The sequence below is a fragment of the Calonectris borealis genome, chromosome 5, assembly GCF_964195595.1.
Source record: "Calonectris borealis chromosome 5, bCalBor7.hap1.2, whole genome shotgun sequence".
Classification (NCBI taxonomy): domain Eukaryota; kingdom Metazoa; phylum Chordata; class Aves; order Procellariiformes; family Procellariidae; genus Calonectris; species Calonectris borealis.
In genome coordinates, this window is record NC_134316.1 from 6,229,247 (window position 1) to 6,253,627 (window position 24,381).

General features: G+C 40.7%; 2 protein-coding genes and 1 long non-coding RNA gene across 6 annotated transcripts in view; 2 read left to right on the forward strand and 1 right to left on the reverse strand.

Annotated features, from left to right (window-relative positions):
- Positions 1–6,632, forward strand: part of ARID4A (AT-rich interaction domain 4A) — a 53,349-nt gene extending 46,717 nt beyond the window's left edge. For both annotated transcript variants that reach the window (XM_075150820.1, XM_075150821.1), the window contains 5 exons: positions 1,116–2,246; positions 2,438–2,542; positions 3,767–3,982; positions 4,208–4,354; positions 4,895–6,632. In XM_075150820.1, the coding sequence (XP_075006921.1) occupies positions 1,116–2,246; positions 2,438–2,542; positions 3,767–3,982; positions 4,208–4,354; positions 4,895–4,998 (1,703 nt within the window). In that variant the 3' untranslated portion in view covers positions 4,999–6,632. The remainder of the gene's footprint in view (positions 1–1,115; positions 2,247–2,437; positions 2,543–3,766; positions 3,983–4,207; positions 4,355–4,894) is intronic.
- Positions 6,633–11,205: 4,573 nt separating this feature from the next.
- Positions 11,206–18,661, forward strand: LOC142082629 (uncharacterized). The gene is made up of 3 exons (XR_012673765.1): positions 11,206–11,342; positions 13,167–13,599; positions 18,486–18,661. It is a non-coding gene; the product is annotated as an uncharacterized LOC142082629 (long non-coding RNA).
- Positions 15,919–24,381, reverse strand: TIMM9 (translocase of inner mitochondrial membrane 9). 3 transcript variants are annotated; one of them, XM_075150842.1, is made up of 5 exons: positions 24,220–24,381; positions 21,622–21,717; positions 19,618–19,686; positions 19,175–19,270; positions 15,919–16,445 (listed from the first exon to the last, which is right to left on the reverse strand). In XM_075150842.1, the coding sequence occupies exons 3-5, from the start codon at positions 19,654–19,656 to the stop codon at positions 16,311–16,313; spliced, it is 270 nt and encodes an 89-aa protein (XP_075006943.1). In that variant the 5' UTR covers positions 19,657–19,686; positions 21,622–21,717; positions 24,220–24,381; the 3' UTR covers positions 15,919–16,310. The 3 variants fall into 3 exon arrangements, with proteins under 3 accessions (XP_075006943.1, XP_075006944.1, XP_075006942.1); XM_075150843.1 differs by lacking the exon at positions 21,622–21,717 and adding an exon at positions 23,815–23,957 and having other exon boundaries at positions 24,220–24,333; XM_075150841.1 differs by lacking the exon at positions 21,622–21,717 and having other exon boundaries at positions 24,220–24,349.

A 24,381-nucleotide genomic window follows, 5' to 3' on the forward strand; every position in this document is an offset into this window, starting at 1 on the left:
ACAGTGATGTAATGCGGTACATTAATATGACAACTTCAGCGAACACAGTGCTGTCAACAGCTTTAAAGTCCTACTTAACCAGTCAGTGTTCAAGCAATATAACAAAACAAATCTTTAGTGCAGATTTTAGCAACACCTCGCAGGCAGACGAGATGTAGCTCAGGAATGTTTGATTCTGATAGAGTATCAAACAGTGAGTGATCTCAGTCCTGTGTGTGCTTTTGAGTTTTTTTCAGTACCTTTTTGAAAAGAGGTTTGATTTTTATTTTTACTTTTTTTTTCCCCCTGTTTTTTTTTTTTCCTCCCCTTGAATTTTACTGAGAAAGTAGTTGAGCTGACACTGCTGAGGAGCACAGTTTGCTCACGGAAGAGCTATGGCATGGAAATGACTATGCAAGTCATTCCGTATTCTTTAGCCAGAGCCTTTCAGTCCTAATCTTGAACAGACCAAATCTAGTGGTATAATGATAGTCTTTATTGTGGTAATTAAGTTCTCAACCTCAGTACTGCATCATCCAGCAGAGCTATTAATTATATATAAATGACAGCAATATTTTTGGTATTTCTAAGCCTCTGTGAACAAGAACTGAAGTGTCTCCTTTTAGTACAGGTCCCTGAATAATCTTCTGGTAACGTAACAATGCTTGCTCTGTATATGGTGCATGATTCATACAATGGTTTAGCAATGAAATGTCCATATTGTGGTGTGGAAGGGTTTGGGTTTTTTTTTCTGTTTGGGGGTGCATGGAGTGGAGGAGGCTTGGATTTTGGTTTTGTAATGTCAGGTAGAGGAGGCATTGTCCCCAGGAATTCCCAGATCGTGGGAATCTGTAAAAGTATTTTTGCTACTATAAACTGTAATTTGTTTATATTGGCTTATTTGGGAAATAGTAGAAGTACTCCTACTATTGTAGTTTCATAAAAATTTTGAGTAAAAATAAGAACTGTAATAAGTGTGTTGAATAATTCAGAATTTTTAAGTTTGAAATTGTTTATTGTAAACTGATGTGAATACCACAGGTTACGGACAAAAAGTTTTTGTGTGGTTGAAAAAAGAAATTGTGCCAAAATTGATGATTTAGGGTGCTCTTTCCTTTTTTAATTTTTTTTTGCAGACTCTGGCTCATCTGACAGTGAAGCAGATGAATCATCTGAAAAAAATTTGAATGAAGAATTTTCTCCAGAAACTTCAGAACTGGAAAAAAGTGAAAAACTACAAGATGAGAAGCTAGATGAAGAAAACCCAAAGATTCCTCATGCATTGAAAGAAAATGACAGGACTCAAGTACAGCCATTAGAAACACTGAAACTGGAAGTTGAAGAAAGTGAACAAATTGTTCAGATTTTCGGAAATAAAACAGAACAAATAGAAGAAATCAAAAGAGAGGCTGAAAAATCACCTAAAGGAAAAGGGAGAAGGAGTAAGACAAAAGATCCCTGTTTAGAGAATGCAAAGATTTCACCAGGAAGCCAAGAAGAGATGGCAAATGAAGCTCTTACAGAGCCTGAAAGATTAGACATGTCTTCCTTGGACTGTAAAGAGATTTCCAGCACTACTGAAAGTGAAACAGAACCTTCTACAAAAGATAAGAAGCTTTTGAAAAGAAAAACATTGGAACAGGCGTCGCCTGAGAAGAGAAATCGACGAGAGAGTGAGATGGAAGTGCCAAATATTGTATCTGAAGAGAGGACCAATGAATGTACTGGAGCAGAGGAATGTAGAGGGCTGAATGCTGAAGAGTCCCTCAGAACTGAAAATGAGGAAATGCCATCCCTGGTGGCAGAATCGGTTCAGCACGGTCAAGAGCTGAGGAATGAGAACTTCGAACGTCCATCTGAAGAAAATGAGAATGTTCCCTTAAAAGATGAGGATGATGCAATGCCTCAGATTGGTCCTGAAACTTTGCTCTGCCATGAAGTAGACTTGGATGACTTGGATGAAAAGGAGAAGAGCAGTAGTGAAGACACAATATCAGAAAAGCCAGACCCTAATGCTTCAAATTCAAATCCATCTGCCTTACCCCCTGCTGTCCAGTCGAGCTTTTCAGTGGCTTCGCCCCTTACTCTTAGCCAGGATGAATCCCGCAGTATCAAGAGTGAAAGTGATATGACTATTGAAGTCGACAGTGTGGCAGAAGAGTCTCAAGAAGGTCTCTGTGAAAGCGAGTCTGCGAATGGATTTGAAGCCAGCACTACGTCAAGCAATTGTAGCATAGCCGTGCAAGAAAGAGAGATTGGAGAGAAAGGTGAGCGCTGCCTGTGGAAACTCATTCTCTGCTGTAATGATTTCTGAAGAAGTCTTAAGTCTGGTCTTACTCTGCTAAAAATTACTGGTTTGTTTTGTCTTCTGGTTTTAAATTTCTTTGTTGCTTATAAAAAGAGCTTGTTAGTAGCAGAAATATTTGAGGTGCCTTGTCTTTTTTTTCTTCTTGTGTAGGTCAAAAAAGACCCAGCGATAGCAATAGTGGAACACTGGCAAAAAAACAAAAGCGTACTCCAAAGCGAACAAGTGCTGCAGCCAAAAATGAAAAGAATGGAACAGGTACATTCCTGGGGGCGGAGAGGGGGAAGGTTATGCTGTCCTATAAACATGTATAAGGGCCCACTGTTCTCACTGTTACCCGTTATTTGTGTTGGATGGGACTTCCTTGTCAGGGTTTTTCATAATTATTCGTCGTGATTATTGGCTGTTAACTGGAGAGAACTGGCCAGCTGCGTGGTAGCAGTGTTACTGGGAAATCTCTTGGCTATTTTTAATTACTTCATTAAGAAAAGCTTTCAATAACCACGTATATTAGCAGTTACTAAATATTTACAATCATGCTGATTTTTATAGATTGGGTTGGTTGTGATTTTGGGAAAGAGGATCTTGTTCTGAATAGAAGCATCTCCTTTGAAGTCTCATGATAGGTGTTTCTCATGGGGAAAAGTGCATTTATGAAGAAAAAATGTTTGACGCTAAAGAATAACTTTTCAGCAGAAGGGATCTTTTGTGTTTTTAGCTTGAGTATGTGACCATTTTTTAACTTGCTGTAGAAATCTGGATTTTTGTGTTCCTGCAGCTCATTTTTGGTGATCGTTGTACTGAATGAGTCACTATATTTAGGCCCTGTGACAGCACTGTTATAAGTTTTAAATATCAAACTAAAATATTAATTATCTGACATACAATATTCAGGCATATTTAACATGCTCTGTAAAACTTGGCAGTTAATGTGGGAATCTAAAATATTTGCGTGTATCAGCTTAAAATTTTCTGTTTCATGTTAAAGCTTTTATGCTTTTAGTCATGTTTCAGAACTGTTCCTTTAGATGCGTAAAGCAATTTGGTAAATACACACAACCATGTATTACCGACCTATATTAATACAGTTTTAATCTTTAAAAAAGGGATTCTAGTGTTTGCTTTATATTAGAACCCCAAAATACGTGACTTAAGGTAGTTTATCAGTGCTCTAATATTCTTATTTTAATAAGCTTCTTTATTGCTTCTGTAAAAAAAAAATTGACTATCGCTTTTTAACTAAAGGCCTAGTCAGCCCTTGACTTCTCCTGCATTAACGATCAGTACACGTGAGAGTTCAGTGCGTGTTGTGTCTGATAAGGTTATACATTGAACCTGATACGGTTTTTCCTTGTGTGCCTTCTGGGATCTTCTGAGCAAGAAGGAGCAGGTTTTTTCTTAATAATTTTTTCTGACTATAACTACAGTTTTTAAAATGTCAAGGGTTTTTTTTGAAGTCCAAATATATTTCTCTTACTGCAGGACAAAGTAGTGACAGTGAAGACCTTCCTGTCCTGGACAGTTCAAGTAAAGGTACTCCTGTAAAACACATAAATGCATCCAAACCACAGAAGATTTCTCGATCGCCTGCAAGAGTGATTTCACCTCACATCAAAGATGGAGAGAAGGATAAACACAGAGAGAAACACCACCACCAGAATGCTTCGCCTAGAGTATACAAATGGAGTTTTCAGCTCAGTAAGAATTCTTTAAGTGACTTGATTAGAGGGAATTTACAAGAAAATTTGTTCTGAAAGAAAAATGTGCAAATTTGGGGATTCTAAATTGGCTATAGGCCTTTTATGGCATAGTTACGGAAGTGTGTTATCTTTCATGCTGCATCTTGTATGCTCTTAAGAATTGCATTCATTTGCTTAAAACTGCTTTAATGAAACTATTTTTTCTTTTCTTCCCACTTTTAAGATGAACTAGACAATATGAGCAGCACTGAAAGGATCTCCTTCTTGCAAGAAAAACTACAGGAAATACGAAAATACTACATGTCCTTGAAGTCAGAAGTAGCAACCATAGACAGGAGAAGAAAACGATTAAAAAAGAAAGACAGAGAAGGTAACTTTCAGCTTTGTTTTATGCTTCCATGAGAAGATAATTTTCTTGAAAGTATGTAACTCAAAGCAACTTGAGTTTAATTGACAGTATTTTTGAAAAAAAAAAAGTTCGTATGTATACATATTTAGAAAGTTCGTATGTATACATATTTAGAACATATCATCTGTTTGTATGTATACATATTTAGAAAGAATATTTGTGGCTTTTCAGAACTTGAACCTAACAAAAACGTTCACTGGCTGTTTTATAACTGTGTATTAGAAACTTGGACTTCCTAGTGCAAGCTCGGTCTGAGTTTTCAATCAGCGTAATGACTCATCTGATTTATCTTTTCAATTGGTCTGTGATACAGGAAGGGTAAGGTTACTCGTCCAGTTTGTGTGAATATAGCAGCGAAAGCAATTGACAAAAAATCCGTATCCGTTTTCTGTGACTGTGCCACTTCTTTGAGGTCTCTTTAACAACCTAATAACCAAGGAGACCTTCATTCTGACATGTACTTTGACAATCCGGTGCTGATCTGTTGTTCTATATATTCAGTGTCACATACAGGAGCATCCATGTCATCTGCTTCATCAGACACTGGAATGAGTCCATCATCATCTTCTCCTCCACAAAACGTGCTTGCTGTAGAATGCAGGTGATACACGTTTCTCTGCCTTGCCAGCAACTTGCTGCCATGGACATAAATCCTGAAATTCAACCACAGAAAGCACTCAACTGGTTTGACATTGCCAAGTTTATTCTGTACACACTTCCACTGCTGGACTGTACCTGTTCTCCCCGCCTACCCTCTTCTTTTGTTTAATTTACTGTTCAGAGAAATTAAGCTCATTGGTAACTGAAGGTTTGTAGGCACAATGTGACATGCTTGTCATTGTGTATGTTTTTGTTTTGGGTTTTGGTTGTTTTTTTTTTTTTTGGTTAACGCAGAGAAAGGGCACTTATCAAATTTGAAAAGTTATGTCCAATGAAGCATTCAGGTGTTCTAGGGAGATCTTAGAGAAGCAAGTGCACCAAGCAGACATCAGAGTATTATCAAAAAGAATTGAGTAACTGCTGCACTTTCACCGAGCTGTACGCTAACTCTTGGTGAGTAGTTCCTCTTTGTGGAAGCACTTGCTATACAGAACTGCCAAAGTATGTGTTCAGCAATGTGCCCAGTTTTAAAGGTGTAAATGGGACAAAATAAATTGTGAAAGGAAGTGTAGTTGACTGAAAACTACAGTTGTAATAAGTCTTCCACTTTTTATAGGATTTTTGAGCACACAATTATGCAAATATTTTAATGTTTATTAATGTTTACAGTGGAATTGTGAATAGGTTTTCAGTGGACTATCTTATCCCTTGACAAAAATATTTTGTCTTTTTTCTATGTAATTTCAGAGTTTTTATTTTGTTACAAAAAGACGAAAAATGAAATATATAACAACAATGAAGTTATTTAACAAGATTTCTAAAGCTGAAATTTTTGTGTAAAATAAGGTATCTTGCAACTTGTTAAATATATTTATTCAGACATTGGATGTTGTATTTTTATGTATTTTTTAAAATATTAATAAAATTGGAAAAAAAAAATCTAGGTTAGTTCACTCCTTCAATAAAACATACTTATCAGTTATGGCTCTTAAGGAGGTTTTGTCCAGTAGCCACGCCTGTATTTCAAATGGGTCTGTCTACGTATCCTCCACAACATAGATCTGCAAGCGGGCATCTGGATTAAACTATGACTTTATTTGGAAACTTTGGCAGTCCTAGTACTTACATTGTTTTGAGGAACAAAATTTATTGGGTTGCCCTTAAGATACTTTGTCACAAGTTCTTATGTTTGCTGTACTGCCGAATGAATTTATATCTCCCAAAGTTGAGATGCAACAATAAAGTAAAGCAACTGTGTATGCTTTGTCTGTGGATTGTCCCACAGACAGATACAGTTTGTAAATAACTCTTCCAAAACCATGTATTTAAAACAGTTTGCATATACATTATGTATAAAAGTGATTTTTTTATCAATTTTTTAATTCATGTTTGTACATTGAAAGGGGTTCTTAAACCCTTTTTCTGTGTTTAATATGCTGTAGAGTAATAACATAGATGCTCTAGACTGTATATCAGGATATTCTGGTTCACATGGCAGAAAGTCAGAACGAAACACTAGTGATGGCGTAGCATTACTAAAATTGATGTTTCTTGCGATTTCATTTTACAACATTTGTCAACTTGTGATTCCAGTTCCTTCCATTTTCGCAGAAAATTAAAGAAAAAGTACTCTTGTAAATGCACTTTTTCTGTCTTTTCTTAAGCAAAGCAGAACTATTTCAATGTAAGATAAATATGGAGCTCACTAGACAGCATTAATAAAGGCCATGTTTTAAACATAGGCTTTATATTCTATTTTTATTTAAGTGATCGTTCTTGTAAATGTCTGGACTTACCTAAATAGGAAAATTAATCTCCATAAATTGTTGTAAAGACTTTTTTCAGAGCTAACTTTTACTGTTAATCTTATAATAGCTACGAATAAAAAGCAATACTCATTTAAAAGGAAATAACATGGGTCACATTTTCTCAGATTATCTTCCATGTTTAATATTTGCAGAAGTAAATTGTAAATTCAGTGAAATAATAGGATTAATTATATCTTACGCAGGTATCTAACCTCTGTCTACAAACTGTGTGAGATCTTAAGCAGGCATATACACACACTCCACACGCACAGGTGATGGATGAGCTCGTAACCGTCTGTACTTCAGGATAGTTGTTCACGGAGTGTACACTGACTGCTTCTCCTTATCTCTTAGGAATGTCTAAAATACTGCATGGAAGACTGAAGGTATGGTTCCATGAAACATGGAAACCCATTCGAACAGGTGGTTCCTCCTTGACATAGAGAACTCCCTTCCTTCCTTCCCCTTTCCACCTGCTTACCTTGCACTGGTACGCATCAGACAGACAGACAGACACACCCCCACCCACACCCCCCAGTAACAACTAACATTACTGTTCTGGCGGAAAGCTAAACCTGCAGGAAAAGGTGGATGACTTTCTGCCAAGCCACTGGCAAAGCCTCAGTAACAGCATGTTACTGATTGCCTAGTTTTATCTTTCTGGCAAGAAGCGTATCGGTTAGCCAGATTATTTAGTAGGTCTTTAAATTAGTTTCTTATGACATTTAAAAATACCATAGGGAAGAGAAGATTAACTATATAATATGGGACTATCCTGTACTTAAAGGTGAAATCAGTAAGAAACCCTAACAGGTCTTTTATTTTTAACTTTACTAAAATCCCTTTATTTCTGCTTTGTTGACATAAAATAAATTCCAAATGTCTTCCAATGCCTTGAATGAAAGTTTATGCTGTTGAGGACACAGTAATTATGATTATACTGAATTGGGATTTTTTTTTTTAATAAGAGATTAGGTATCGTGTTTGCAAAAGCAATCAAAAATCAAGCACCCTCTTAGCAGGCTTCATGCTGTTCTCCTACCTCCTAATCTTTTATAGTTTTTCTCAAAATTAGATATGTTATTTCAAGCTTAGTTAGGAGGTTAAAAAAAATATAATTAAGATTATGGGATCAAATACTGTTAGAACTGTTAAAAAGAACCGGGCTGTAAGAGAATTCAGACTCTCCCCCCACCTCCTGCAACTGATACAAAGAACTGTCAGATTTTTGTCAGATTTACTATTTTTGTATGGGCATATATCTGAAAGTTGGAAAAAACTTGAAACATTCACGTGCAAGGACATAAGGTAAGAAAATATTCATTTCCCTACTTGTTTTAGTTTTTACTTTCTTTCCATAAAGTATACCAGCTACATGTATACTAATGTGTTTTTATTTTCTCTCTAATGTGTAAGTTTAGCAACACCCAGTTAAATTTCCACTTGTTTCTGGCTCCTCCATCAGATTGCTTGTGTTTGAGAAACCTTCTCTTGCTCAATCGATCAGGCAGGAGAAGCAAAAATGTCAGAACAATAATAACAAATTGTTATTTCAACAGAGGTTAAATGAATTTACAGTAGTAATTAGTAGTGAAAGAAAAGCATAATAAGGGCAAATAAAAGTGTGTGTATATCTTCATGAAGTATAACATATCTGACCTTCACAGGGAGCAGCAAAGACCTTTAATTTGAAGGACAGCAGCAGAAGAGAAAAAGTGATTAAATCACTTCTTCACTGTGTGTGGTATTTTGCACAAGTTCCACTTGAATCTTTTTCTTTTTTTAAGGGTGCAGTATTAGAATAATCTAGGCAGAAATTTTTAAAATGGATACATACTCTTATTTTATGTGTAGGGAGCCACATAGTAATGGCTACCAAAATTACACAGGATGGCTTTGATGGGGAGCTGGAAAGAGAATCTGAATCTTGGGATTGTCAACTGTATCTCAGTCAGACTATCCACTCTTGAGAGCGCCTTCTTTCTCTGGAGAGGTTTGTGAACCGCATGGAATTTCACATGAAAAAAATGAATATTCTTACAAAATGTTCTTTTCCCCATTAAAAATACTCTTGGATAGCTGAGGCAGCCAAATGGGTTTTCTGGGCAGCATTTACTGGAATTCTGTTACAGCAGTAAGTCTAAGAAATGCTGTTGTTTTCTTTTTAAGAAAAGAGCATGTTTGGTTTGATCGCTTGAAACAAATCTGACAGATGAGCCGGAAGACAGATTTACCAGCTGAAACAAAAGATGAGTGTGTTAACAAAAGTATGTCGAGCTGTTTACTTCACTATGCCCTTGCATTTTGCAGATACTGTGCAGTAAAATCTTGGTTATTTTTACTTCTCTGTACTTGGGATTTTATTATTTGCTACAATGTGCAGGATGAAGACTACTTCTGGAGACGTAAGGGACATAATAAAGCAGTGGAACCAATGGCGATGTTGCCAGAGACTGACTCACTGTAATTCCAGGGCTTAGGAAAAAGACATTTTATAATTAGTTCACAATATTTATCAAGCTATTGCCCTCAAATTTTGAGAAAATCTGTCATTCTATCATATTCTCTTCCACCAAATAAGATGATTTTTTAAGAGGTCTCTGGGAGAGTTTAAAATTATTCACCTTTATTAGTCACCACTAAGTAGCTAGTATTTATTTGGGGGGGGGGGGGGGCGTTTTGGAAATCTCTGAGTTCCCCAAATTCCACAAGCATTTATTAGTCTCATCCGTTGCTTTGGAGGAATATGTAAATTCAATTTTTCGTGTTACAGTGTTATTGGTCTGAATATGTGCTTGTTTTAGTGCAGTTGAGTGGTGGATTTTGTGATTAGTCACAGCCCGATGACAAATACGCACTGCATTGTCATTTAAAGAAAACTGAAAAGATAAGGCAATCTTAATTGTGAAAGCAGACTGTTTCTCACCCTTTCTAAGAATAGGACTTTCCTGGCTTCCTCTTTGTTTTGAATTATTTCAGCCCTATTTATGTTGCTATTCCTGCTTCTTCCCATTTTCAGAGAAATCCTGCTTTTGGAGCAGGGCTGTGCTGGTTGGTTCAGCTTCAGGTCTGCAACTACCTGCTATTGGTATCAGTTAGTACCCTTATGCTCTTGCTTATCCTATACCAATAGTTTTCAAAGGTAAAAAAGTGTCTGTCTTTGTTTTATAACACTTGGCTTTAATTCACCAGTACAGCTCACTCATTATGAAAAAAAACAGGGAAGCATTGCGATGCTTACTTTCATTCCTTGCCAGCAAGGAAAATGAGCACTTGCGCTCCACTACAGCTGTGGAAACCTGCAGGTTGTTTATCAGTAGGATTTGCTCAACTCTCACTCCGAGCCTTGTTGGTGAGAAACACAGTTACGCGTTATTGGCGATGTCTCTCTCTTTCCGTAAGAGTAACCCAACATCATTTCCATTCCTGTCAGTGTCTTCAGCTATTTCTAAACTACTCCTCGTCTAATCCCTCATCAGGGTACAGCTTGGCCTAATTTGCCGTGATCCTGCCAGCTATGCCAGTTACGTAAGGAGGGGTAAGATGTGGAATTTGTATGAAATACTTTGTTATATTGCACAAGAGTGGGTTTTTTCCTTTTTAACAAGCCACTTGTTTACGTGTAAGTGCAGCTTAAAACCCTATCTCTTGACACTCACTCATTTCCTGCTAATTACTTCCCTTAGGAATGGGCAAGATTTAAGGCTATTTTAAAAGAAAAAAACAAACAAACCAACCCCACACCCTCGATTCCTTCTGCTTCTACTCTGCTTCCCGCCCTGTGAGTGACACCGTGTGCCAGCCCAGCAGCTTCTCCACGGAGTACTGCTTTTTATAGTCAAGTCCCTGATTGCCTCTGTTAGGTTGGGTCTCCCACAATGGTTGTTTTCTACACCATTCTTTTTCCTCTTGCATTTCAGTTTATGGCCCTGTCACGGCGGTGGCTCGTGTCACAGCTGGCCCCCACCGCCAAGCGCTGCGTCTCCCGCCATGGCCGCACCCCGTCACCTTTGTCACCTGCCGCCAGCCAGCCGCAGCTTTTCGCTTCCTTCTTTGCGACACCTCCCTATACGTGTCCTGGAGGCACTAAAACCTGTGAGAAACGCGTGGGGCTTTTCTTTCCTCCACACACTTTGGCTTCAGGACCCTCCCTCCCCCGGCCCGGCTCAGGTTGGCGCCGCGGGTCCCCACGCGTGAGGGGCGAGTTACCGAAGGGGCCCGTCCCCAGCCCGTCCCTCGGCCTCTCCGCCACCGCGGTCCCTGCTCAGGCGGCGTTTCCAAGGCCTGAGCCACCGCCGCCCCCAAATGGAGGGGCGGGAGCTCGGAGGCGGCGGCTGAGGGAAGCGCGGGGCGCGCTGCCCTGGGGCGGGTGGAAGAACCCGCCGCTCCCGCCGCCCTCGCGCTGGGCCCCGCCGCTGCGGCCGGCGGCGGGGAGGTGGCGGCGGGCTGCGGCCTCCCGCTTCAGCGGCCGCCCCAAGCCAGGCCGCCGTGCTCCGCACTGAGGGGAAGGACGGGATCCCCGCGAAGGGCTGGGAGAACCGGTAGGCCCCGGGGGAGGAGGACTGAAGTCCCACAGCTCTTTTTCTCAGGCCCCGCCGCCGTCCCCAGGGGATCCGTGGCCTCCGTGGGGCAGAGGCACTTTCTCCCAGAGATTTAAGCAGGCCCCCAGCAAAAAGAGGCGGCCAACGCCCCTTCCCTACCGATAAGGTGGTTAGCGCGTGCCTTGCTGCGGGGGAGGCGGGAAACCCCCTTCCCTCAGCCGGGGCGCAGAGTTCCTGGCGGGTCCCCGGGGCAGCAGCACGCACAGAAATTCAGCGTGTGCTTGGGCAGAAAGAGAGGGGAAGGGGGTCCCTGATTCCGTATCCTAATGGATGTGAAATGTGAATGTGAAATACAGAAATAGCCACCAGCTGGATTTCTACTTTGATTATTTGAAATTTAGTTAAGCTCCTGGTTGCGTTACATAAACAAATGGTGATATGTCAAGTATACTACCTTAAATATTTACGCAGTAAGCCCAGCTCCCTCAGCAGTCCTCTCACTTTCCCTCAGATTAGAGGAAAGTGAGTTACAGAATAAAAAAATTTAACCAGCCATGGTCTGTTCAAGCATTGTATAAGTGTAAACTCTTCTTTTTTTTTTTATTAAGAGTGATTTAGGGTCTTTCATATGTCTTTCAGTTACGTGTTTCTGTGTGTGAGAAATCCTGACTTGACCATTTTACAGTCCTGAACTACTAAAGCTTGAATGCTCCCTGTTGTGTTTACATAAAGAACCTAAAACCAAAATGCTAAGGAGCATGAAGTTAAAATAAAACATAATTTAAAAAAATTCTAGTATTTAGCAGAATTGTAACTTTATTTAGAGTTCTTTTAATGCCGTCTTCTTGAAACTCAAGGTGCAAGCACAATGCAAGGGTAGGTGTCACAAGCTCTAATTGCTTTTATGGGTTTCAGACTCATTCAAGAAATTTTGGAGCTGAGCTTAGTAGACTTCCCAAGATTTGAACTAGATTCCTCAAATTCTATGTGCTGACTTCCTGACCTAGCTAATAGAGAATGCTGAAAAAAGAGCTGTTGCTTAAACTCCAGTTCTCAGTTAGGTATTTAAGAGTACAGGAGAATGCCTCCTTGCATTGGAGTCACAGCCACAATCCATCTCTGGGCATTAGGTATTTAACCCACACTTCCCTTACAGAAGATTGCAGTCGCAGCCTTTCCTTGCCTTCCAGATGAGAGCTCAGTAGTTGAAGCTCTCAGTGGGGGTTACAGAAATTAGGACTTTGCTCCTATCCTTGAGAGAATTCAAGGAACCTCTATTATAATCTTGCAGATGATCGATCTGATCACTCTGCCAGTACCACTGATGCACAGGGCAGTCTGGAGCACGACTCTCATTTGACCATTCCTGCTGAAATTGTTCTGTTTTCTGTGGGCTGACTAGAAATTGCATGCTTTTCTAGCCTTTTGGTTCAGACGCTCCTTTCAGCAGGAAGGATCTGTGTTCCTGTCTCTGCTGCAATGAACATCACCTCCAAATGAATGTCTGTTCACTAGGCCGGTCTCATCAAGCCAGTTTTTGGCCGGCTGCACTGCTGTTGCCTTCTCTCCCCTCCCACCTCCACTCTGGCTCACTTTTTCACAGCTTTCTCAGCACTCCTTCCTCAGCAGCACTCCATTTTTCACCCTTTGTGAAAAATCAGAATTTGTTCCATTCCTGCACCTAACCTAATAGGCCTCATGAAGGTGATTCACCTACTCTCCACACACCTTATCTTAACGTTGCCTTTCAGTTAGGATCCAGAAACTAAGCAGTATTCTCATTTTTATTCCGATTTTGGTTGTGCATTTCATTATGCCATGCAGCCTTGAAGCTATTCAAGAGGAGGGATGGAGAATGCTCCTGATTAAGCAATGTCATGGAGGTTAGAATACTGCACTGGGAGAGAAAACATGTGGCCTGGCCTGCCTTTGTAGACATTCCCAGCCTTCAGAGTGGACATTCATCCAGGCACCGTAGAAATGCCGATTCTTGCATTTGCAGTTAAGTATTTTTGCAAACTGGGTGCTGGGAGATCTTGCTCCAAGGAGGAAAGACCAGCTGGAACACTTTGACAATACATGCTCATAAAACATGTGTGAGCAGCGCTGAAACGCTTTGTGTCGTGTATCATTCCCAACCCACAAGTCCTGTTAACAAAACCTCACGGGGTGCTATTTTCCGAAGAATACGATTTGAGCCAGCCATCAGGACATGCTAAGCCATCAAGGAAGCAAAGGGAAGTCAAAGCTCAGCAAAGTAAGTTAACCTTTTAAGAAAGTTTTCACTGTTGCTTTCTGTACCACCCAGATGATGCTTTAATTACATGGATGCACTTTATTTCCAAGCTAAAATATATTTGTATCATCTTTCTTCAATCAGCCACCAGGATTGAAAGATGTGGAAAGATCACAACATTTTTTTGAGTGAAATAGAGCTAGGACAAAACTGGTTATCCAAAAGATGCAGTAGCATTGCAACTTATTTTCCACTCTAGTTAGCTTTGAAATAGTCATAATTAGCAGGCACATCCGTAAACAAACTACTACTTGCTATAAGCACGTTGCCTCTGTGGAAGTCAACAGTTTTTGTCTGGCCAGCTTCATCTCAGGGTAGCAGCTATAAACCCGATGGTCATACTTCAGCAACACTTTTCATCCCACCTATTTGTTTAGCGAGCATGGGAAGAGGCAGGGGGATTTGATATCTAATTAGATTTTTAAGAATATGTGTTTTCCCTGGATAACAGTGGGTTAAGGCAGCTTTAAAACTGGAGTAAAAGGAAACTTGGGGGACCTGAAAGTGAGTAATTTATTAACTAAGAATCTCTAACACTTGCTTAACCTTTTGTACAGTAAATCTGTCTTAACAAATATTTAAACATCTTTCTACCCCCAAATCCCCAAACACTGAAACACGAGGGAAAACCGTGGGGTTTTTTCTGAACCCCCCTCACTTCAGCCCCAAGGAGCTTTGCCCAGAAGACATGAACATCCTCCAATCCCATCACTTAAACTCTTCAGTCACTTTTCTGAGCAACCATTCTCTTTGCACGCTACGATACAATGGAAAATGGGGTAATTTCAATCATGCGTTGCTTTCAAATGTTTAACAAAGAGACTGCTTTCTTTAAGACAGACTTAAATCTTTACCATGGATATATTATTTCTGATTGGCCATAACATTTGTGGCCTAATTGTAGCAAACAATCTAGACATTATTAGCCTGTTACTCCTTTCTAAAAAACAGGACATTGGAGACTTGCTGCCTTATTTGGGCTCTTTTTTAGCCTTTACTATTTTAGAGTTAGCTCTTAGGCATCTCCAAGGTAACAAGGCATGGGCTACGTAGGAAAGAGCTGCGATACGGCTAGTACAGAACACACGTAAATGAGACTGTAGGAACATACTTGTTTCTTCCACGTTTGAGATTTCTGCAGAGAGCTGAGGCAGTTTTAAACAGCAGCAAGCAGAGCAAGTGGCAGGTGTGCTGTGCTGGAGTCAGGGCCTAGTAATCCACAGCCTGGATAGCTGAGAGTTTGAGTAGTAAAGAAAAAAAACCACCTCACACCAGGCAGGAAATCATTCTTTCAAACTGCTGCTGGAAATAAAAAGCTACAGAGAAGATAACAAAAAAAAAAAGCACGTGGGCAGGCTTCCTGCCATTTCTGTTCCTTATTGTCGCCTTTCTACCCAACAACAGAACCTGGCAGCTGACATGAAATAGCTTTGTTTCAGTTTTCATTGCTTGAAATCTCAAAATTGATATGGTAATCCTGATGTTCAGATCCTTTTGTTACTGTATTTTATTAGTTAGAAATAGAGTAAAATGTGCCTGTTAGCTATCATTCTACTGTACTAAGAAGCTGAAATTCTGCAGTGAGATATCAAGATCCTTTCAAAGGACTGGTGTTTTTTCTAAACCAAAACCACAACAACAGAACAGCTAGCTTCCACAAACTTGTCTCTGTACTCATCCAGCAGTAAAAAAGACATCGTTTTGTGCATACCTTGTACTTTCTGTTGGCATTCACATAATTAAAGGAGAAAACTGCCAGCAAGCTCAGTGCTTGGAGTGCATCATGCTTGCATCAGGCAAGGAAGCTGGGTTTGGAGGACCCCTGGGGTTACCCACGGGAAACAAGGAGTGCAGAAAAGTTGCCTTGGGCGCAGGTGCTGCTAATGACACACTCAGGTCCCTTGTAAATGACCTGGTGAAGCATGAGGCAGACATAACCCAGAGATAAACTGGCAGAGCATCCCTGCCTACCTGAGCTCATTACACTTGTCTGCCATTTATAACCACCCTTGGCTCGACGCTGTCATCATCACCTTCCAGCACTCCAGGAGAGTCAGAATGATCACGAGGCTCTGTGAGGGTGGCTCAACAGAAGTTCTTCCCAAATTGAGAGAAATAACAATGCACAAGTCTCCAGCTGCTGAAACAAAGTCAGTAATTCTGTTACCTATCAGCAACTTGAAGCAGCAATGAATGAACAGAACTCAGTAGTAGCTGAGAAGGAATGAGACCGCAGCAAACAAAAGTGTCCTAAAAATGTATCTTTGGAAAGAACATACATACAAGTGTACAGTTCCCATTTATTTTACTTGAGTTAAATAAAAAAAAGTGTATTTCCCATATTACACTTTTTTCATCTGAACCAGTCGTAGCAGAAAGGAAGCATAACCCTCCCACCCCCCTTGAGATTTAAACATACCAGTCTGTGGGCCCTGGAAAAGTTTGTATCAGAATTACTCCATTGTAGAGTAAAAAGGGCCTCAGAAACAGACTCCATTGCCAGTCCACCATGACTAAACTTCTTGTTTAACCCTTCATGGTTTCCACTGTCGAACAGCATCTAGAACTCTCTTCTGAGTTGCTGGACATACATCCTGACAGCAGAAAATCCAAAACGTGTTCTTGCGTAGTGAACACTCACTGCTTGCACAGTCTCAACAGAGTGCTCTTGTCTAACGAGGTTGGCCAAGCAGTCCTGCTTTAGCTGCCAGAGCTTCGTTCTGCTGAATATGGTACTCCTGAAATCTCATGGAGATCCTTTGTGTCATTTTTAAATACTTCTGTAGGCAGTGGTCTGAGCAAGTCATCTAGAGGAAGAGGGAAACAGAAGGTTTCAAACAGTAATTAAAACACTTCCCCAAACAGGACCCAAAATACAATCATATACAGGGATAAATGATTAGGTGATTACATCTCATTCTGTGTTAAGCCTCAAGATCAGGGCCTAATTGTGCACAGCCTCTCTGTGCAGTGGAAAATGTGACATTTAGTTTTTGAGGGATGTCTGAAACATCTTTTAATACTCGTTCTCATATGAAAGTCTTCATGGAAAACATCTCAGCTCTAGGAGATATTGCCATTTCATCCTTGGGCTCCTCTTGTGAAACTAAAGTATATAAAGCATTTTATTTTGCAATAAATACTAAATCTATTAAATTAGTATCTTCTTTTTTTAATTCGGTTTACAAACACATACTATTTTTGACAGCCAAATATGGTCTACTGTGTGCTAGCTCAGTTTAACCTTTTTTTGACCTTGTTCCAATTAGTTCTACCAGTCTTCTTGTACTTGCTTGGTTAACCTTCACAAGAGCAACCAGAGTACCCTCTGAAGTTCTATCAGTCAGCTGGACAGGGAAATAAATACTATTCCACCCATGCTATTATTTTTTAAATTTAGAGTTTGGTGGGTTTTTTTCCCCCTTTCTTGAAGTATAGAGAAAGAGTTATAAGATTATTTCTGAGCAACAGTTCTACCAATTGAATATTCTATATCATGGTTCTAAACCTTGCTATCACTGTAAAAGTTAACAAATTTAGATAGAAAGGAAAGATTACCACTTTGCATAATTACTAAAAAACCAGAAATTGCATTGATTCTGCTCAGTACAAAGGGATGTGAAAAGCAGAGGGGCTGAACAAGACAAAAAACCCATGCAGCTATGCACACCACCCGCCCCTTCTCTCTCCTTGACCTGGCATCAGCTACAGCAAAACCTGTTAAGCAGGAGTTAAGTCTGACTAGGAAAGAAATTCTGGAACTACCCCAAGCCACTTCTCCCGGAGGGCGTGGTATTTGTGATACGGTGCCCGGGGAAGTCTAGACTTGCAGTGCAGACTTGCTGTAGGGAAAGAGGTCAGAAGCCGTTTTTTCAAATGTAGAATCTCAAAGGAGATTCATGGAGGTATTCATCTTAATTATTTAATAAGAAACTACAACTTTAAATAGGAACATAGGAATTTCCATACCAGATCAGACCAGTGGTCCATCTAGACCAGTGCCCGGTTTCCAGCTGGGGCGAGAGCCAGATGCTCTGCAAGAAACCCCGTAATGGATAATTATGGACGAAACTTCCCATAAGAAAGTTTCTTCCTAGCGTCCATTGTTAACGGATGGCTCCTGTACTGCAGGAGCTCTTTGCAGAGCACAGAAGCAAAAAAAAAAAGAAGAGGGGAAAAAAAGCACATCAGAATCTAAGAATATTTTTTGATTCTAAATAGTCTTAAGTTTCACTCCCCTCCAATGAGCATTCTTTGGTTTTGGATTCCAGGTCTTTAATGAAAGACTATACGAACCGTTATTTTTAAAGAAATTCTAGTAACACTTCGGATAGCAGAAGAAAGAAGTATAATCCTCTACTGCAAATGAAATACCATCCCAGAAAGGTAAAGAGGTTGTGCCACTAACACTTCTCTCAGTTCTGTTAACTGACACTCCTTATATTGTTCAAGCCATTCAAAATGAGTTGGTAAAAGACAGTAACCAGACCTTACCCAGAATAATTTTGACCTCCTGTAGTCAATAAAGCAGATGCAGAGAAGATCAGGGAAACAAGGAATCTGCCTTGGGAAGCTAAGAGAGCTTTGTTTAGCGCAGCAAAACAAAAGCTGAAAGGAGACATGATTTTTGCCCGCGCTGAGGAGTTAAACTCCAATGAGGCAGAAAATGCTCAAAAACAATGGTTAATTTAAAACTTCAGTTTTTTGTTCCCTGTCAGCAGAGTCAAGCAAAGGTTACTAGACTTTTAACCAAAAAAATTAGGAGATTCTGAAACAGCCTCTCAACAGGAGAGGAGAGGCAAAAAGCACGCAACTAATCTTAATCAAGAGCTTAATCTTTTTTGCAGATGACTATGTGATGGAGCTCCCTGCAATGCAGAGAAGTGGATTTAACAGCCAGAGCTTTGGAGGCCTGTGTTTCTATGACGCACTACAATACAGGGAACATGGGTAGGTAAACAAGTATTTCAGTAGGATTCTACCTTCAAAGAACAAGATGCAGGGTGTAGGTGGGCAACTTCCACATCCATAAAAATACCACCCATCAGAAGCTGAGGCACAGGAACCTCCACTGATAGCTCAGAGAATGAAATAAACAGAATTGCAATAAGCAGCCAATACTCACAGCGAGATCGGGAAGATTCCCTCTGTGCGTACATACCGAAAAGACAACAATGACAAAACCTCAAGAGGTCCTAGCCCATAGTTTGTCTGTAGCTGATGATGTAACACATCAAAAGCACTTGGCTTTGTTTGTTTGTTTTCTTTTTGTAAACAGACTGTTAGGGTGCAAAGAATATTTGTTTTGGACATACTTGGAGAAGCAAAACTACCGACAAGCTATTTCCCTTCCTTCCACTAACTCGCTTCCTTTCTCACTTGGAAGCTACGTGCCAGACACCAATACTCCACTAAAGACTGCTAACTAGCTTTTTAGCTAGTTGAAAGATCAAAACTTTAAGTTGCTTTTGAAATTTGAATGCTACACAGCAATTCTACCAAAGGGTCATTAAAAGCATAGGAAACATTTACCCACCTCTTCTGGTTTAACCTCTCTGCTAGTGAAATCCTTTATGCAATCTAGGAAGCAGTTTTCTGTAAGTTTATTGTATGTTCCAAGAAACTCCTTGAACTATGAATAAAAATTGAACAGACAATGAGTATTAAAAAAATTCGACATTAATTTCTTACACACAGCTGCATGGGCCATCTGGTGACACTAACATTTAAAGGACAAGTCACTAGAAAAATTTACTATGAGTCAGAAGATTTCAGCACCGAATGCTGCTAGTACTCAAATCAGGTACTATACTGTGTCTGTCAATGGTCAAATGTTTAAATTTTTGTTGCTGCAGAACTAGTCTTAACTCAGATGGTAACTTAAACTTTTTGTCCTTCTCCATGCCCTACACCTTTTACTCTACGTGACAAAGTAATATAAGATCTTCAAAGCCACCACTCATGAATACAGCATCTTACCTGCTTGATCTGATCAGATTCCGATATTTGTCCAGCCATATTCTACCGCCTGTGATTCACTCACCTATTCTGAAGAGAAAAGACGAGTTTCACAAAAAGCATACGTATGAACTGCAGCATTTTACAACAGAATGGTATTTTATATGTCCTCGAAGTGTGTTTAAATGCAACTTTGCTAGCGAACTTTCAAGCCATCCACTTGAAGGAAAGTTATCTATTTGAACTGTATTCAGTTAAAAGAACATCCAAAATAATTCCAGGTATGAAACCTTCCCAGATCCACCTGTTAACTGCTGTCCTTTAAACACTTTTTAAGCATTTCAAACAGTTAAATTGACTTCAAAAAAAAAAGGTATTTTATAAATGCTTTCAAACTCACAAAGTAAAACTAGGGCAGGAGTCCGGGGAGAAGCAGGCAATAACATTTTCTAGCCTTATAATTTCAGTAAAAACAGTAAGGAAAAGAGGCAAGCATGAAATGGTAGCCACTCTGAACAGATGCCGCATAAGCCAGCTTGCATCAGAGAAGCAGACACCTGGTTTCTATGTAGCTGCATTCTCACCAAACACTTGAACTAGAGCAAATGTTCTGGTCATTGAATATAGCGAATTAAATGCAAGCAAACATAGAAGAATGAGAATGGCCTTAAAGGAAATGAAGCAGACAAAGAAAAAGGGAAGAATGAACAGCCCTGGATCCAAGAATTTAAGCAAGCATCCTCAAGGAAGACTCACATTCCTAATCCAACACGGTAAACAAGTTAAGGCTTGAAAGCATCCCTGCAGGTTTCCTAGAAGAATACTGAAACCTAGTCTTCCTTTTCCCTTAATTTACATATTATCTAAGACCTATCACAGATCATAATGCAAGCTAATATTACACACTGACGAGAACAAGATCCTTCAGTTTAATTCACATCAACTTGTGGAAGAAAAATTAGCACTGAAGTGTAATCACTTTGTGAAGAAAGTTCATTTAGCCCTTTAGCAAGGGCTACTTATAATTAATCTTGTATTATGCTTTGTCAAATTTTGAGCAAGACATTCATGTTTTAGAAAGCTTAAACTATTCCAGTCTCTTGGCAAGGGGAATAGAGAGGGTAAGCAAGCCTTCTGAACAAGAACAAAAAGACATTAATAATTATTTCTACAACAGAAAGAAAACTAAACAACTAAAAATAGCACTATGGAGCTCCACAAGCATGCATTCTCCCTACAGCCCCTCCCAGTAGCACAGTGATTATAACATCTGCCTCTTAACATTACACTTCATCACTACACAGGAAGTCAATTCAGGAATTGGAGGTAAAGAGCACATACGATTCTTGGATTTAAGACACATACCCCCATGACCAAGTATTCCTCGTGGGTAGATAGGTCACACAGACTACTCTTAAGGAGACCCTACAGGATATGGTTGCTCAGAAGAAACAAAGCATTACTCAGGTTAATGTAAACCTCTAACTTGTTTTAGGAGAGGTGGACTTGACTATCGTCAGGGACAACAACTGGTGAAAATGGATAGCAACTCCATTCTCTCATTTCTTAGCCTGTTAGAAGAAGAATCAGTGACAATCCTATAAAGTCAGTTTAAGTAGATTATTAAACAGAAAGTCAAAAACCACAGAGAACAGGAAAGACTTTGGTCCTCTCCCAAGCACAGAAAGCTAAAAGCTTCAACTGTCAGTGCCGTTTTCTTACACTCAGTATTGCTTCATTATGCTCGTTTATAACAAACCTGATCTCTTGTTCTTCTGTGGCTAGTTTGGCAAGCTTGAAATTACAGTTTTACTGAACTGCAGTTCCACAAAGCTTTTACACTTGCACTTGGTAAATAGCTCTGATTTAAATCAGCATAATGGCACTATCTGACTTTGAGTGTCTGAAGCACATGTCCCTTTACAGGTATTTTACACAGCGGACAGTGAAATTACATAGCTCTACTGCACCTCTTCAGTAGCTATAAATTACAGGCAGTTGCCTTAACATCTAGAAATGCGCTACCTGCGCTCCCAGAAACGTGCATATCTAGTTTATTCTTAAAGTATGTTAAATGTATCATTTCAAGTTTTCTTCTTGTTTGTCCCCTTTCCCTCCAGCCTGTGAAACAAGAAAAAAAGAAAGTGATAAAAGAGCCCATTACAGGGCTTGGCACCTTGACTAACACACCACAGCTTCTTACATAGCTGCTCAAACAACTCCAGCATGCTTCAGGTTTAAGCCTACGCAATCTGGATTACCTTCCTCTGAGCTAAATGTGATCTGGAAATTCAGCACTGCACTTTTAAACATGTCACACTGAAGGAAGCAGATATCTCTGAATAAACCTCTGCAACAAGGCCACATGGTCTGGATGTGCTGGTTCACCAGGAAAGCAGCAACACCTGGGAAGACTCTTGAAGGGCCCTGGAGCTCTTCCAAATATGTTCTGATGTCCTGAAGAGACATTCTTTTAAGATAAGCCTCTCTGAGCAAAATTAACAGTTAAGAATAAATTGAGGTTTTGATTTTTCAGTTAGGCATAATGGGTTTTCCATCCTCTTTCCAAAGATAATAAAGGTTTTAGCCTATTCAAATCTATTCTCCTTGCAAGATCCTTCCCAGCTCCCAGCCCTGTTTTAGAATCTGGAAAATGCTTCTAGTATTTCCTTCTGCTGCAGCTGCCACTCCCATTGCCTTGGAAACATGGAATCACTACAGAGTGACAGCTTTTTAAAAAAGCGAAAGCTCATTTAGGTAAGGATTCCTAGCTGACCTGGGTCATCATCTATCAGTTTCATCTATCAGTTTCCATGGCAGGAGGAACAGGAGCCAGAACTACGGAGGTCAGAACTCTTCTAAAACTTCTCATGTCTGGGAATACAGCTTCCCCAGCTCTATCTACAGACCTTCGGAGGCAGAGGGCTCATGAACGTTAACTCCTAAGCACTAATGACTTGAACAGAGCTTTGGATTATTACTTCTGTACTGCTGGGTGGCTGAAAAGCCTGCCTCTGTTTAACAGCCTGGATCTTACAGGTGAAACATGCACTGTAAACTACTGTGAAGAAGTTTTTTTTCCGCTGATGTAATCAACATTAGTGTCTATTACCTAATCTTGAGTCAACAGTATCCCTTCCCATGGAAACTAAACAAGCTCTGTGTTTTGGGTTTTTTTCCTCAACCTTTTTGCAAGGAGCTACATTTTATTGGGGGAGGGGTCTGTGGAGAGACACCATAAATCCATCACACTTGTTACCCTGATTAACAATCTGAATTAGGTGTAGGTACGACCTACTCTATACATACAAGGCTGCAATTTTTTTTTTTTAAACCTTCACTTCCAATTGTACACACAGAACACCACGCCAGTGTTTCTGCATGTGCATAAAAGGGACAAAGAAGAATAAAAATATCAGTCAAAGAAATGTGTCAAGATAGCAGCTTATAGAGAAAGTGGGTTTTTTATAGTTGGGAATTACCCACAGCTTATAGAGAAAGTGGTTTTTTTATAGTTGGGAATTACTAGGCTAGAGCTTGATCGACATCAGATTAAAAAACCTCATTGATTTAAAGAACTCTTTTACTGAATCTAATCAAACTACAAATACCTATGAAACTAGTAGACTGCTAAACTAATCACATAAAATTCAGGGGAAGGGGCAATTTAACACCGATATCCCAGTGCTGTGTGCCTGGGCAACCAACCCTCCGTCCTGCACCAGCCCAGCGAGAGCCTGGCTCTCCCCTGTGCCCGGAGCAGGTCCAGCCGCTTCTCTTCAGACTGGTGCTTGCAATGTGGTTACACAAAGGTTTTCTTCTCGCTCCGCACACTATGGTCAGCCTTCAGAGGCACGTGGGGAGGTGAGAAAGGGACCGGTCAGAAAGTGGCTGGATAATAAGAGGTACCTGGTGCAAAAGTTATTATAATTCATGATCTCGTGGCCGTGGGCTAGACCCTGCTCTGAAGAAAAAAAGGTCAATAACACCAAAGGCAAGTTAACATAGAAACCAGACACCCCAAGCGCCTCTTTGAACAGACTGAGCACACACAAGGGATTCCATCCTGAGAGAAAATACGTATTTTTTCCATAAGTGGTCTCCTATTTAAGTTAGATTAGGCCTGTCTGATACTTGTGACCCAGTGAGGTCAAAACCTAAGCTGGAGATAAAACAATTTCACCTTGATTTTGGGTTGTTTTTTTTTTTTTTAACTACCTCCTCCAGTTCTTGCTTTCAAGGGCACCTTGGGTGTCTTTGCCGAGGCAGATACTCGCTAAGCCAAGCTCCAACCCGCCAGGCCGGTGCGGGTACCCGAGCGCACCCCTCTCCATCCCAGCCGAGGAGAAGACGCCCCAGCACTAGGAAGATGCCCGAAAAGGACGGGTTTTTCTTCATCCACGAGGCCGCCTTCGCCCCTCCAGCCCTACCACCCCGCCCCACCTCTCCCGGTAACAGCCGCACCTGACGGCCGACCCCGGCCTGCCGCCCTCGCAACCCACGTCCCGCAGCGCTGCGCCTCACCGCCGCAGGGCCCGCCGTGAGGCGGCGGGGCCACGCCGGGCTGCCCGGGGCGGCCGGTCCCTCCCTCCCGCCCTCAGGACCGCCACCGCCCGCACTCACCCGCACCGCCACGAGCCCGGACCGCGCGGGAGGGGGGGAGCCGGCCGCAGCAGGCCTGCCGGCCCCGCCGATTCGCCACGCGGCGGAATCAGCGAGCGCGGACCTACCGACAGCTTTACTCTCCTTCCCGAAGCGCAGCGCTCTTATCTGCCCCCCCGCGCT